This window comes from Physeter macrocephalus, chromosome 15 (genome assembly GCF_002837175.3).
Source record: "Physeter macrocephalus isolate SW-GA chromosome 15, ASM283717v5, whole genome shotgun sequence".
Classification (NCBI taxonomy): domain Eukaryota; kingdom Metazoa; phylum Chordata; class Mammalia; order Artiodactyla; family Physeteridae; genus Physeter; species Physeter macrocephalus.
Window position 1 is genome coordinate 52,084,594 of NC_041228.1, and position 14,028 is coordinate 52,098,621.

A 14,028-nucleotide genomic window follows, 5' to 3' on the forward strand; every position below is an offset into this window, starting at 1 on the left:
TTGGTGGCTGCAGCAGCATCCTTAGCATTTCACGCCCATCTCTGGTGTCCGCACTGATAGCCATGGCTCGCACCCATCTCTGGCACTCATTTAGGCAGTGCTCTGAATCCCCTCTCCTGGCGCACCCCAAAACAATGGTCTCTTGCCTCTTAGGCAGGTCCAGACCTTTTCTCAGACTCCCTCCCGGCTAGCTGTGGTGCACTAGCCCCCTTCAGGCTGTGTTCACGCAGCCAACCCCAGTCCTCTCCCTGCGGTCTGAACTCCGAAGAAGCCGGAGCCTCAGGTCCCAGCCCCCACCCCTCCTGGCCAGCAGGTGAGCAGACAAGCCTCTTGGGCTGGTTAGTCCTGGTCGGCACCGATCCTCTGTGCGGGAATCTCTCCACTTTGCCCACTGCACCCCTGTTGCTGCACTCTCCTCCATGGTTCTGAAGCTTCCCCACCACCACCTGCATCTCCACCAGTGATGGAGCTTCCTCGTATGTGGAAGATTTTCCTCATTCACAACTCCCTCACAGTGATGCAGGTCCCATCCCTATTCTTTTGTCTCTGTTTTTCTTTTTTCTTTTGCCCTACCCAGGTACATGGGGAGTTTCTTGCCTTTTGGGAAGTCTGAAATCTTCTGCTAGCATTCAGTAGGTGTTCTGTAGGAGTTGTTCCACATGTAGATGTATTTCTGATGTATTTGTGGGGAGGAAGGTGATCTCCATGTCTTACTCTTCCGCCATCTTGAAGGTCTCCCTCTGGTAGTTCTATTTTTGGTTTTTTAAGTAATCTCCATAGTGGCTGTATCAATTTACATTCCTACAAACAGGGCAAGAATGTTCCCTTTTCTCCACACCCTCTCCAGCATTTATTGTTTGTAGATTTTTTAATGATGGCCATTCTGATGGGTGTGAGGTGATACCTCATTGTAGTTTTGATTTGCATTTCTCTAAGAATTGTGATGTTGAGCATCTTTTCATGTGCTTTTTGACCATCTGTATGTCTTCTTTGGAGAAATGTCTATTTAGATCTTTCACCCATTTTTTGATTTGTTTGTTTTTTCTGATACTGAGCTGCACGAGATGCTTGTATATTTTGGAGATTTAATCCTTTGTCAGTTGCTTCATTTGTAAATATTTTCTCCCATTCAAAAAGGCACATGCATCCCAATGTTCATTGCAGCACAATTTACAACAGCCAGGACATGGAAGCAACCTAAATGTCCATCAACAGAAGAATGGATAAAGAAGATGTGTTGTGTGTATATATACACAAACACACACACACACACATACACACACACACACAATGGACTACTACTCAGCCATAAAAAGGAACGAAATTGGGTCATTTGTAGAGACGTGGATGGACATAGAGACTCTCATACAGAGTGAAGTAAGTCAGAAAGAGAAAAACAAATATCATATACTAACTCATATATGTGGAATCTAGAAAAATTGTATAGATGATCTTATTTGCAATGCAGAAATAGAGACACAGATGTAGAGAACAAACGTATTGACACCGAGAGGGGAAAGGGGGAGGGTGGGATGAATTGGGAGATTGGTATTAACATATATACACTATTGATACTGTGTATAAAATAGATAACTAATGAGAACCTACTATATAGCTCATGGAACTATAAACAGTGCTCTGTGGTGACCTAAATGGGAAGGAAATCAAAAAAAGAGGGGATATATGTATACATATAGCTGATTCACTTTGTTATGCAGTGGAAACTAATACAACATTGTAAAGCAACTATATTCCAATAAAAATTAATTAATTTTTAAAAAGGCCATAAAAAAGAATATGTCCTCAGGAGTTGAGATTAATAATTAATCTCAAATTAATTTTTAATAATATGAACACAACTAATAATTTTTACTTAAGGACATGGACCTTCTTAAGAGAAAATGGCTTTTTAAACTATGATTTCATGGTGATGAAGAAAAAATGACTACAAATACCATTTACAGTCACAGCCCTGATGCTAAGAAAACAGCAATTTTAAACATCATCGCTTTTGCACCAGCATTGCATCCAATGGTGAAAAAGGCAAATAGCATCCTGGGACTATTAGAAAATAGTTTTGACTTCACTGACCCTTTGAAAGTGTCTCAGGACCCTCAGGGGTCTTCTGACCAGACTTTGAGAACCACTGGTCTCTGGCATGGGCTGTGGAAGAAAATTCCCTGGTTGTCCAGATGATGGCAGTAGAAGGTTTTACTCAGAGGAAAGATATGAGGACCTTGGCTTTTATAAGAAGGGCGATACTTGTCTGGAGATGATCTTGGGGAGGGGGTGTACCCATTTAGTTACAACACAACAGCGCAACCTATACCCCCCTCCCATTTATCTTGGATTAGTTTCACAACTAATAAACTAACATTTCCTTAGGTAACAAGTTGCTTGGATTTTTAGGTCAATAACTTATGGACTGTTGTTATTTTATTGTGAAAGAATAGATTTCAAGATGTGCTGATTTTACACAAAATCAGAGTACTTCTTATTCATTCTTGTGTTCACTCATTAATTCTTCCAACCAAAGCTTCTTGAGCCGCCTGTAAAGATAAGGCATTGTGAACAGTAGGCATGATCAATCCACATTGGTTGCTAGACAAGTTAAAAGGAGGCTAAAAGAGGTGACGACAAGTTCTAACAAAGACACCTCTGCCTCCTTGGAACCTGGGAGAGCCCAGTAGGAGACAGACCACAGCGGTCAGAATCCAGTGTCTACATGTGAACCCTACATGGAAGACCCACCGATTGGGTCAGCAAGTAGTTCTGTCCCACTGAAAATGCCAGGTTCCCCAATTCCAGGTTGGGTACCTCACTCTGACAATCCCTATCCTTCCTCATCACTGTGGGAAAGTATCAATTTATCACTTCATCAAAGCATTAGTAGAAAAATTTTAAATCTTGTGTCCTTCTTGATATGCTGACCTTGCATTTGACTTGAGGTACTTGATTCTCTTTAGATGGATGATGGTTATTTCCTAGAAAAACTGAACTATCTCCTGAGTTTTATTCTTTTCAGGCCCTACTTCAGCCACTCTTTTATTTCAGAGTAGACAATCTTTTGTTTTTGCCACCCATAATCTTTTTTCCATTCTTCAGGTACTAACCCCAGTTTTCCTTTACTGCAGTCACCCACCCCCAACACAAACATACACACACACACACACACACACACACAAACACAAACACTCTTAGTCTGTGCAATTTGGGAAGGGGCTAACTCCACATGCTTTCCCAAGCCAGATAGAAATCCACTGGCCAAGATGACTTGATTAAGGATGGGCATATGACTCAATGGGGCAAATGAGAATTCAAAGTAGACAGAAAAAAATTTAAGTCTTTGGAGAAAGAAGCTCTCCTTTCGTCACTGGTGTGGCTTGCAGGAGATGTTTAAGTGTATAGGTGGAGGCTTCCTTCCTTCCAATATGAAAGATGAGTCTGACTATTGATGGCACCCACAGAGGTGGAGGCGTCCAAAAGGAAAGGAGATTGAGGCCTGATCGTAATCCCTGGTTTCAGCATGATGAAAGCAAGCTGTGCCCCTGGACCTTTCAATTATGTGAATCAATAAATTCCATTATTTGCTTTAGCCATTTTGTATTGAAGTTTCGATTGCTCCCTGGACCTTTCAATTATGTGAATCAATAAATTCCATTATTTGCTTTAGCCATTTTGTATTGAAGTTTCCATTGCTCTCAAAGGAGTCCTCACTGACACATCTCCCTACCCAAGCACCAGGTACAAAACTACATAGAAAACCAGAGATCCCAATTTCCAAATATATCACACTTGCAAATCTTTATGTCTTTGTTAATTTCTCCAGAATTAATTGCTCCATCTTCTCCATGTTCCCTTAGCACTCTACAGATACCTAAAATTAAAATACTTAACATTTTGTATGATGCAATTCGTTTTTATAGTTGTCTTAGATTTTGAGTTGTTTAAGAGAAGGAATCACATCTTAATCATCTTTATATCTCTAGTACTTAGCACAACATTTGCCACATAGAAGATGCCTGAAAAATTGTGATCAAATTAAATTTCCGGAGTAAGAGAAAAGTTTGGCAATGGTCTTTCATCTCTGGAGAATTCCAGCCTGGCATCATAGTCACTTGCTTGACCTGCATAATAGAGGTTCCCAGCCGTTGGTGCCTTGGATGGTTTTAAGCCCATTTTTTCTCAGATCTGTTCACGGACCTTTCCACTGGTCTGCTCTGTATAACAGGGGGATGACCTTTCATGGTTCCATGTTATCTGACTTCTGGATAGGTTCTACCAGTGGGTATCAGTAGGAGTTTAGAGGATGGAATAAAGGGAGAAGCCACAATATTTCTCCTTCTCTCTCTACTTCAAGCAAGGACTCAGGTAGTGGCTGTGTCTCTCCAAAAAATAACCAGATCCTCTAGTCAGGACATTAGTTTAAACTTCAGCTTTCAGCTTGATAGCCATGGCTCCTGGGCTCCAGGAACATTTCCTCCTCCTGAGGAAATTGAGAGCTTCCTGCTCTTGCTAATCTCTTGGTTACCTGTCCACTTTGGTTTTTCAACATCTTCCATTACTTGTATAATCAATTCCAAACATTTAATACCCTCTGTTTGAAACACTGGGTGGTTCTGTTCTCCTAATGGAACCTGACTGATACTGTCATATTTTTTAAATGCCAGCACCACTGAATTATGTGTTTGTGTATGGGGCCCTCCCACACCCCCCAGTATAAGCCGATAACAGATCAAGAATTACCTCCATAAGGACAGTTATTCTCAGAAGTCCCTGTTAACATACAAGTCCTTTGTGTAACAAGTCCTTTTGTCTAGGTCATACCTTCCATAAGGAACTTGGGGTTGACTTATGATTCATCTGATCTCATTGAGTCACAAACCCAGAGTTTCTGCAACTCTCACTCCATGAGCACAGCTAAGACAAACTGGCCCTCTCTCCACCCAAAGGTGCTTGTAATGAAAACACACTCATTTGAAACAAGAAACTTTAATATACCCACTTTCTTCCACCAGGTGACCTATGGAGGTGGGAGTGGTGAAGCAAGGACAGGTGGGGCAAGAAGACTCCTCTCAGCCCATGACAGGAGTTGGGGGGAACTCGGCTTGTTATAATTCCTCTCTAGGAAGGTAGATGTGAGTTCCTAACCACATCAGAGAAATCTCCAATTACTTCAATAAAGAATGCATTATGCCATTTACCGACAATGAGTATTTGTTATACATCAATCATGGTGCAAAGTGTAAGGGTGCAGGTAAGAATGAGGCATGTAAGCAAAATTGTGAAGTCGTTCACGTTCATCTCGGTTATCCAAACACTCAGACCACTGACTCTTTTATATCATGTTGACGTTCCGCTGTCAGTCTTTATTCCCACCAAAACCTGTGCTGTAAAAATCAGTTATACTAAAGTGTAAATGATTTTAAAAAGTATCCTCTGAGGGGAGTTTACATTTCAGTGGGTATCAAAAACCTCAACATAAGGGATTTAATCTTCTTCAGTAAATCTAAAATAAGAACAACTTGTGATACTTATCCAAGTGCCTGGATGGCTTTCTAGCCTCTGAAATGAGACCACTATTCCTTGGTCTACATTTTCTGCAGCTCCACTCAGAGGTATTAAAAACCTTTTACAAAATATTGCATTTCACTGCCACCTATGATAAAATGTGTATAGGCAAAGCCACATTTTCAATAACCTTGTGTTAGAAATAAGGAACCTCCCCGTGAACAGTCCAGTGAGTATTTCAAAATGTTACCTTGCTTTTCACTTTCCCCTCCTTGCCCCACCTCCTCTCAGGGGACAAGGCAGCCCAGTGCAGGACATCACAATCCAAGATGAGAGAAAAGGGCATCCATGCCTGTGTGGGTGAGAGGTCGGAAGTGGTGATGGGATACTGGTTACACACAGAAGAAGTGGCCAAAGAAGTAAATGTATTGAGGATAATGGGAGCCAGGTATCTCACTGTTGGAGAAGGGGATTCGAAATATGGAAATGGAGAACTAAAATGAACCCTGTAGTGTTGGATTGAAATTAGAGATATGAGTGTGAAATTGTGATTTTTTTAAATATAGATGCAGAAATATAGATGTTGTACATGTGAGTACACATTGTGCGTGTGTGTTTTTGTGTGCATTCCTGACCGCTGTTCACTGAGAGGATCTAGGAGTAGCAGTGCTCCAATAGCCACGCACTCATCTAGCACCCAGATGTTAGTTTTTTCAATACTATTTTCCACTAAAAGAAACCAGGGCTCCTTGTAGAAATGTTAGATTCCAGGGCAGGGGAAGGTGCAGAATGAGCTGAGCCAGGAACATCACAATGCTGTCAGAAAGAACATGGGGACGAAGTGTCAAAAGGGCACAGAAGCCAGCTTGGAGGTAGCTCCTCCTGGCCAATTAAGAAAAATATGCATGTGAGAATAGATGGTAATAGTGGTTAACAGTCTTACAACCCACTGAATAAAACGGGGATCCCTTAAATCCATAGTGGAAACAAATGAATAAATTGGAGGTTTAATCAGAAACAGGATATTTACATAGTCTCAAAGCACATCCCCACACAAATATTTGTTCATTACGAAGGAAAAAAAGAGTAACTTGGCAGTGGAGAAGCCTAGCAGACACCATCTTAATCAAGTGCTGAAGTGAATATACTCCATCAGAGGACAAATCAATCTGCCTGATAGGACCCAGCATTGCTTTTGTGATCTTCCTGCCAACAATGCAAAATCTGGATCTAATCACAAGGAAATCTCGAACAAACCCAAATTGAGGGGCATTCTGTAAAATAACTAGCCTATCATCTTCAAAAGCGTCAAGATCATAAACAGCAAAGAAAGACTGAGGACCAGTGCCCGACCAAAGGAAACACAACTAAGTGAATGAGTTACCCTCGAATGGCATAGTCAGTGATAACAAAGCAAGGTTAACCTCATGGTTGTTTTAGCTGTACTATGGCTCTGTAGGATAATGTCCTAACTTGTGAAAATATACACTGAAGTTTGCGGGATGATGCATTAACAGGTTGGCAACTTACTCTCAAATAATTCAGCGGAAAAAATTGTGTTTGCAATTTCTCTGTGAGTTTGAAATTGTTTTCTTTTTTTTTGAAATTGTTTTCTAAATAAAAAGTGTAAAAATGTAATCTCATTCTGTATCTTGCATATACAAGTTCAAAGTTTGTCTTGTAATCTTTATTGTGGTTGAATCCAATTTAAGTTAAAATACAAAATGCTTAACAAATATAAATCCAATACAGGTGGGAAACAAAAGATTATCCATGCCAGTATTTACAACTTTTTAATCTTTTCAAAAGATAACAACTTAGACTTTAGATAACACTTAGACCTTTTTGCCTCTAAGAGATAAATTATTAGACAATCTTCAAGGAAATCAGTGCTGTGTAGACGTTTTTAGTCTACTAAAGTCCAATTTGTAGCATAGAACTGATGGAATACTGTAGCAGAAACCGTAAATTATGAAGTGGTAATGCTCATACACAGTAATTAGAATCCCCATCCTACATGCTATTTACTTTCTCTGAGAAAACAGACTTCTTTCTCTGACTAGGATATTTCACAACACGTCTTTCCAAACTAAAGAAATTCATTCAACACTGGTATTTTTAAAACCAGTGGGAACTTCTGGTTACACAGGTAGATTTAACAAGTATTCCTTTAAGAAAAAACAATTTTCAAGGGATAACTTGCACTTTACTTGTTACATGAACTTACAGTGCATTTGATTGCAAGCAGCAAGATAATTACCAAAGATACAAAATAAAGTTTTCTAAATATTCAATTAATTAAATATTTGCTACTTGTCAATCTCCTGCAAGGCCTCAAGCTGTGAAGGGGAAACAAAACCAAAGGAGCTTTCATCTTCAGGAACTCATCTTAATGCAATCATATCTATCATTATTACACAATTTACTGATAATCGGTGATCCTATCAAGAACTATCACAGGGAATTCCATGGTGGTCCACTGGTTAAGACTCGGTGCTTGGGCTTCCCTGGTGGCGCAGTGGTTGAGAGTCCGCCTGCCGATGCAGGGGACACTGGTTCGTGCCCCGGTCCGGGAAGATCCCACATGCCGCGGAGCGGCTGGGCCCGTGAGCCATGGCCGCTGAGCTTGCGCGTCCGGAGCCTGTGCTCCGCAACGGGAGAAGACCCAACAATGAGAGGCCTGCATACCGCAAAAAAAAAAAAAAAGACGGTGCTTTCACTGCTATGGGCCCGGGTTCGATCCCTGGTCGGGGAACTAAGATCACGCAAGCCGTGTGGTGCAGTCAAAAAAAAAAAAAGAAGAAGAAGACTATCACAGAATACTTCCAATTATTAAAATCTACATTCAGGGCAAGAGAGGTGTCTTAATACATCAACAAAATTAAGGAAACTCAGTTAAACTTTTCTCAGAAGATGACAGAAGTGTAGCATGTGTTCAAGTCTTAAACGTGATTATTAACTTAATGCTTAGTGTCACTGTATTTGTACCAGAAAGAGCAGAAGAACCTCCCCATCCTCCTTCACCAAAAACAAACAAAAATATACAAGAGATAATAGGTTTAAGTGACTATCAAGAGCCAACTTACAAAATTAAGAGATGGATGGACACATGTGTAAGGGGAGAGGGGTGTTGCCATGGAAATGGGTTGAAGGGTTTGTGACTGATTATATCTATGAAACTCAAGTAATTTTTCCCCATCAATTGACAAAACAATGACCTTCACAGGACTGCTCCCTGCTCTGTTGCCAAAACACAGGACAAAATTAGCCAACCTGTGCCTCATGCCCATGGGCAGCTCTGCCTGCACTGGTACCTTGTAATCTGTTTCAAACCATGCTAATGCTAATCAACTGACAACCACTGTGTCTGATCAATTATTAGGCAGTTTATCATTAACATCACCAAGTGAATGAGATGTATGGCATAAGTCATTAAAGTTTAAATAGCCATTTATATCCTGGGGAATTCCTCACCAAAATTGTATTGACTCTTTGAGCTGTGGAATAGATGTTTTAATTCGCTATATCCCACCCCCACCCCCATAACTCTATTCTTGTTCATTTTATTAGAGGTATCCTGCAGTGAGAATCAGCATACACGATCCAAACGAAAATTCACTTTAAAAGGAAATAGTATCTACTTTTATGAATTGGAATGATATCAAGATATTAAGCGGAATCACTTGTTTAGGAAAAGGTACCACAATCCTATCATCCTGGGAATGAATTTAAGTTTTTCACCAAACATCACTGAGAGATGTGACTGATCAGTCTTTATGGCAAGGGAAGATTTTTAATACATTCTGAGGTTTGCAACGCCTGCCACGTTGTCACGCAGGTTGAAGTAGATGTATTCCGTGTGTTTTAAAACACACCAGTGTTTACTGCTTATATACCCAAGTATATACTGCTTATATACTGCAAATCTGAGACAGATAACTTAAGTTAGTTTGATTTAAAAGATCTGATTTTCTTTGTGCTGAAGCTGATAGCAAAATGGCACCCCATAAATTAGAATTCTAGGAAAGAACTGTTAGTCGGGATTTTTGTTTGTTTTGTTTTGTTTTCTCTCCACAGACACGTTTGGGGTGGTCTGTTGGTGACAACTTTTAATGGAAAGAGGCTCTCACTTTTCGGCCCTTCAGAGGCTGTGGTGGACGGTGATTACTCAACAAAAAAGCCGCTGCTTTGCCCTCCCCTGTACACAAGAGGGTGCGGAATGTGGCCAGCTGTTGAAGAAAAGAGAAGAGTTAGTTTTAGCATAGAAAGTCACACCAATGTTAATTAATTGCCCTGCACAGAAAGTTAAGAAACTTATAAGCTTTCTTCTACCGGGAACTAAATATACTTCAATGAAAATTTTCTAAGTTATGGGTCATACATCATAAAGCAACTCTTCTGCTAGATTCTTATCACTATACAAATACCTATGGGTTCAAAAATTAAGTATATAAGCTTTCTTCATTTGAAGATCACAGTAATAAGAGGAAACAACATTTAGAATGTGGTTTAAAGAGTACATATCTAGAAATCAGAGAATGTCACCTGCAAAGGCATAATGGGACAGTGGAAAGGGTTTTCCAAGCTGGGTCCCAGTCCTGGTTCTGCCACTAGTAAACTGTGTGACCTTGGGAAAATCATTTATTGTCTCTAGTTTCCTCATCTATAAAGTGAAGCATTGGATCAGATTACCTCAATAGGTGTCATCCAGCTCTTGGAATTACAATGAATACTCACGAGCAATCCAATATAACATGGCCCAAATTTTCAAGGGAACCATGTGGTACTCAACCTACAGAATTTTCATCTTTTATGCACTGTTTTCCTTAAACAGTGATTCTTCTCTCACCATATGTGTGCCTTGTCAGCAGCTAACTCTGGGAAAAGACTAGGAGTCTTCAACCACTTCTAATATTTCAATACAATTTAAGCAATATAGGCCTATTTCTCCACACAAGAGCTTACTTTTTCTTATCTCACAGACACACACACACACACACACACACACACACAACACAATGCTTAATTATCTTACAAACTTCATATAGTACACAAAATGTCAAGAAGAAAATAGAAATTACGAGAAATCACATCACAAAATATAACCACTGTTAACATTATGGAGTATATCCTTCTAGATGTTTCCTTACGTACAAGCACTATATGCACATGCACCAGTACACACGCCTGACATGTTTTATTGCAAAATAAGCTCAACTATACTTACTCTTTTGAAACCTTATTTTATCACTTAACATATATCCTTCACATGTAAATAGATATATCTATGTCACTATTTTTAATTGCTGAAAAGTTTTCTATTATAAGCTTGTTTTATAAATTATTTAGCAATTCCTTTGTGATTTTTTAATTATTTATTTATTTATTTATTTTGCGGCACGTGGGCCTCTCACTGTTGTGGCCTCTCCCGTTGCGGAGCACAGGCTCCGGACGCGCAGGCTCAGCGGCCATGGCTCACGGGCCTAGCCGCTCCGCGGCATGTGGTATCTTCCCGGACCGGGGCACAAACCCGTGTCCCCTGCGTCGGCAGGGGGACTCTCAACCACTGCACCACCAGCGAAGCCCCCTCTGTGATTTAATATTACTTTTTAAGACTAAGCACAGGTCTATAGTAGTAAAATGAAGACTGGGTAAATTACCTGAATAATTCCGCTATCTCAAAAACGTTCACTAAAAACATATTGCCACACAAGTAAGTTTTTGATGTCTGTTTTGCTATTTTGATTGAGTACAAAGTATTAAATTGTTGAGAATAAGAGCCTTCATTCTCTAAGTTTCATTAGTCACCTAATCAAAGAGACAAGGAAATTCAGACTAGGACACATATATTAGGTTTCCATCATCATCATTTACCTGAAGCCTAAAATATTTCTCTTAACAGTACTAGCCAGGATGGGAGACAGAGGTGATGCAGGTTCTTCATAATAAATAGGCAATAGTTTATAACCTCACTCTATGGAGATATGTTCAGGTATCATATACAAGCAGCTGTGTATTTCCACAAGTCATATTTTGAGATGTCTTTTCAAAGAGTATAGATATGGGAAGAATAAGACAAATATTTACAACTTGCTATTACTCTTGTTTCATTAGACCAGATCATTATGGCTAAAGCCGGACGGGACATATATAATTCTCTGGTAAAGTCAAGTAGCAGAGGCTAATGAAATCTAACCTCCACAGCCACAGAGAAGATATCCAACCTTCTGCAGATCATGATGATCCAGGTCTATCTGGAGTGGCCACTCCGGGTGACTGTGCTGGAATCCCAAGTCCTGAATCAGGGCACTGATTTACCAGCCTCACCGAACACAACTAGCCTCCCAGGGAAACTGCCTATTCCTCTGAAGATCTTGGCTTTATTTATTCCCCTATCCCCTTTGACTCCTCTGCAAGTTGATCATGGCTCCCTACCTCTGCAACACCTTAGCCTCATCCATCTAGAACTAGAACTTACTCTAGATCTTTCTCTGACCAGCCTGCTCATTTTGGTAAGAGTCTCTGAACTTGTCCTGATGTCTCATCAAACCCCTTCCCTTTTTGGTGCTGGATCGTCCTCCTGGTCCCTTAGCCCAGCTAGGTAGACCCTGATCTCCTAGGCTCTGCTTAGATTGGCCCCTATCAGTGTCATGCCCTCACCAGGCCTCTGGCTTCCTTTAGGCAGAAAATCTGTCCCTCTGTCACTAAGGCTGACTCAGTATCTACACAGCTCCTGGCAAGAATCTCCCCAGCTCAGGGTGAAGGCTGTTTTACTGTTTTCTTTGGCTCTACTACTGAAAGTTTAAATTTCAGTCACTTTAAAAGTGACCCCAGTAAGCAGAAATACGCTTTTCTAATGTTTTGTAAACAGCTTTGATTAGTCACTCTAGTGCTCAAATGTCTTTACTAGCTCTCCACTGCCTGCCGAAGTTGAGTAACAATAAAAATAAACTCTCTCTTATAGAACATGGTGGGCCATGTACTATGCTAAGTGTTTGACATTACATATCACATTTAATCATCCAAACAAGCCTATCAATAATATACCATTATACCGTTTTAAACATGAGGAACTCGAGGGAGAGTTAGGAAATTTCAATAAATAAGCCATCTGGCAAATAAGCCATGCACTAACCACAGCACTACTGTAAGTGTTTTTCTTTTTTTTTTTTTTTTCCATTTTCCCCTAATCTCTTCTTATTTGCTTCTTATTATGGAAAGTGGCAGATATACAGAAGGGTAGATAGAGTAATATAATAAACCATCACCCAGCTTCAACAGTCATCAACACATGGCGAATTCTGTTTCATCCACACTCTCACCCATTCTCTCTCTCCACCTCCGAATCCTGCCCAAACTGTATTATTTTGAAGCACATTCCAAATATATCATTTCAGGTGTAAACATTTCAAAATATATCTCTAAAATATATAACATTTCAAACCCTATTAGGGCTCCAAAACAAAGTTGTTAGCATGGCTTCCAAGCCTCTTGACCACCCAATTCCAACAAATCCTTCTAGTTTATTTCTTATTTTTCCACACACAGGTCCCACTCTAGGTCAGTTTTGTGAAGGGTGGGTCCAAGAGCATCTGAATGAAAAGATTTTGAGGTGATTCTTAAAACTTGAGATTCCTGGACCCCCCCTCAGACTTTTGAATCAGAGTTTCTAACAAGGCCCAAGGATCCACATTTTGGTAAGCTTCATCAGGTGATTCTTGCATACTCTCAATTTTGACAACCACAGGTACAAAGTTGCCCACATATTTTTTGCACTTCTCTTTTTTGCCTTTATTTATGCTATTCCTTCTTGAAATTCCCCTTTCCTTTATACCCCCAACCTGTCCCCACTTTTTGAACCAACCCAAATGTAAGCTCTTTCATGAAGTCTCTTCCTGATTTCTCCACTGAAAACTAGTCTCTCCCCTTCTGAACTTCCTTTACACCTTATATTCTCTTACAGTACCAAGCAAAGCCACTGTGTTACAGTTTTTTATGCATTTATTTTATCCCCTCTGTTAGATTATAAACTACGGGAGGACAAGGGACTTTTTAACACTTGTTTATACCTCTTGCATCACGCCTTGCAAAAATTGGCAATTATTAAACAGTTCTAGAATTGACTTATACTGTCTTCTAAAATGTAAAACTTTTAAAATTTCAAAGATAATTAGATAGTTTTATATAGTAAGTCAAAATTAATATGCAAGTGAATGAATTCTTTCCTCAATTCACACATAGTCTGAAGATGCAGAAGTTAGGGAAATTTTCCTAGATTGTTAATTATCATTAATTACAAAATAAAAATTTTACTATTAAAAAAGGACATTAGAGTTTTTTGATTCCAGATATACTGGACTAAGACTCTGCAGACAACCTTCCTGTAGAAAAAGACAACTGTAAAACCCAGACACAATACAAAAAAACAACCAGCTGCAGATACTAAAGAGTAAATAGGGCTTCCCTGGTGGCGCAGTGGTTGAGAGTCCGCCTGCCGATGCAGGGGACACGGGTTCG

The 14,028-nt window shown here is 39.9% G+C and overlaps 1 protein-coding gene across 2 annotated transcripts in view; it reads right to left on the minus strand.

Annotated features, from left to right (window-relative positions):
• Nucleotides 1-7,291: 7,291 nt before the first annotated feature.
• Nucleotides 7,292-14,028, minus strand: part of CA13 (carbonic anhydrase 13) — a 30,901-nt gene continuing 24,164 nt past the window's right edge. For both annotated transcript variants that reach the window (XM_024126930.3, XM_007120451.4), the window contains one exon: nucleotides 7,292-9,740. In XM_024126930.3, the coding sequence (XP_023982698.1) occupies nucleotides 9,621-9,740 (120 nt within the window). In that variant the 3' untranslated portion in view covers nucleotides 7,292-9,620. The remainder of the gene's footprint in view (nucleotides 9,741-14,028) is intronic.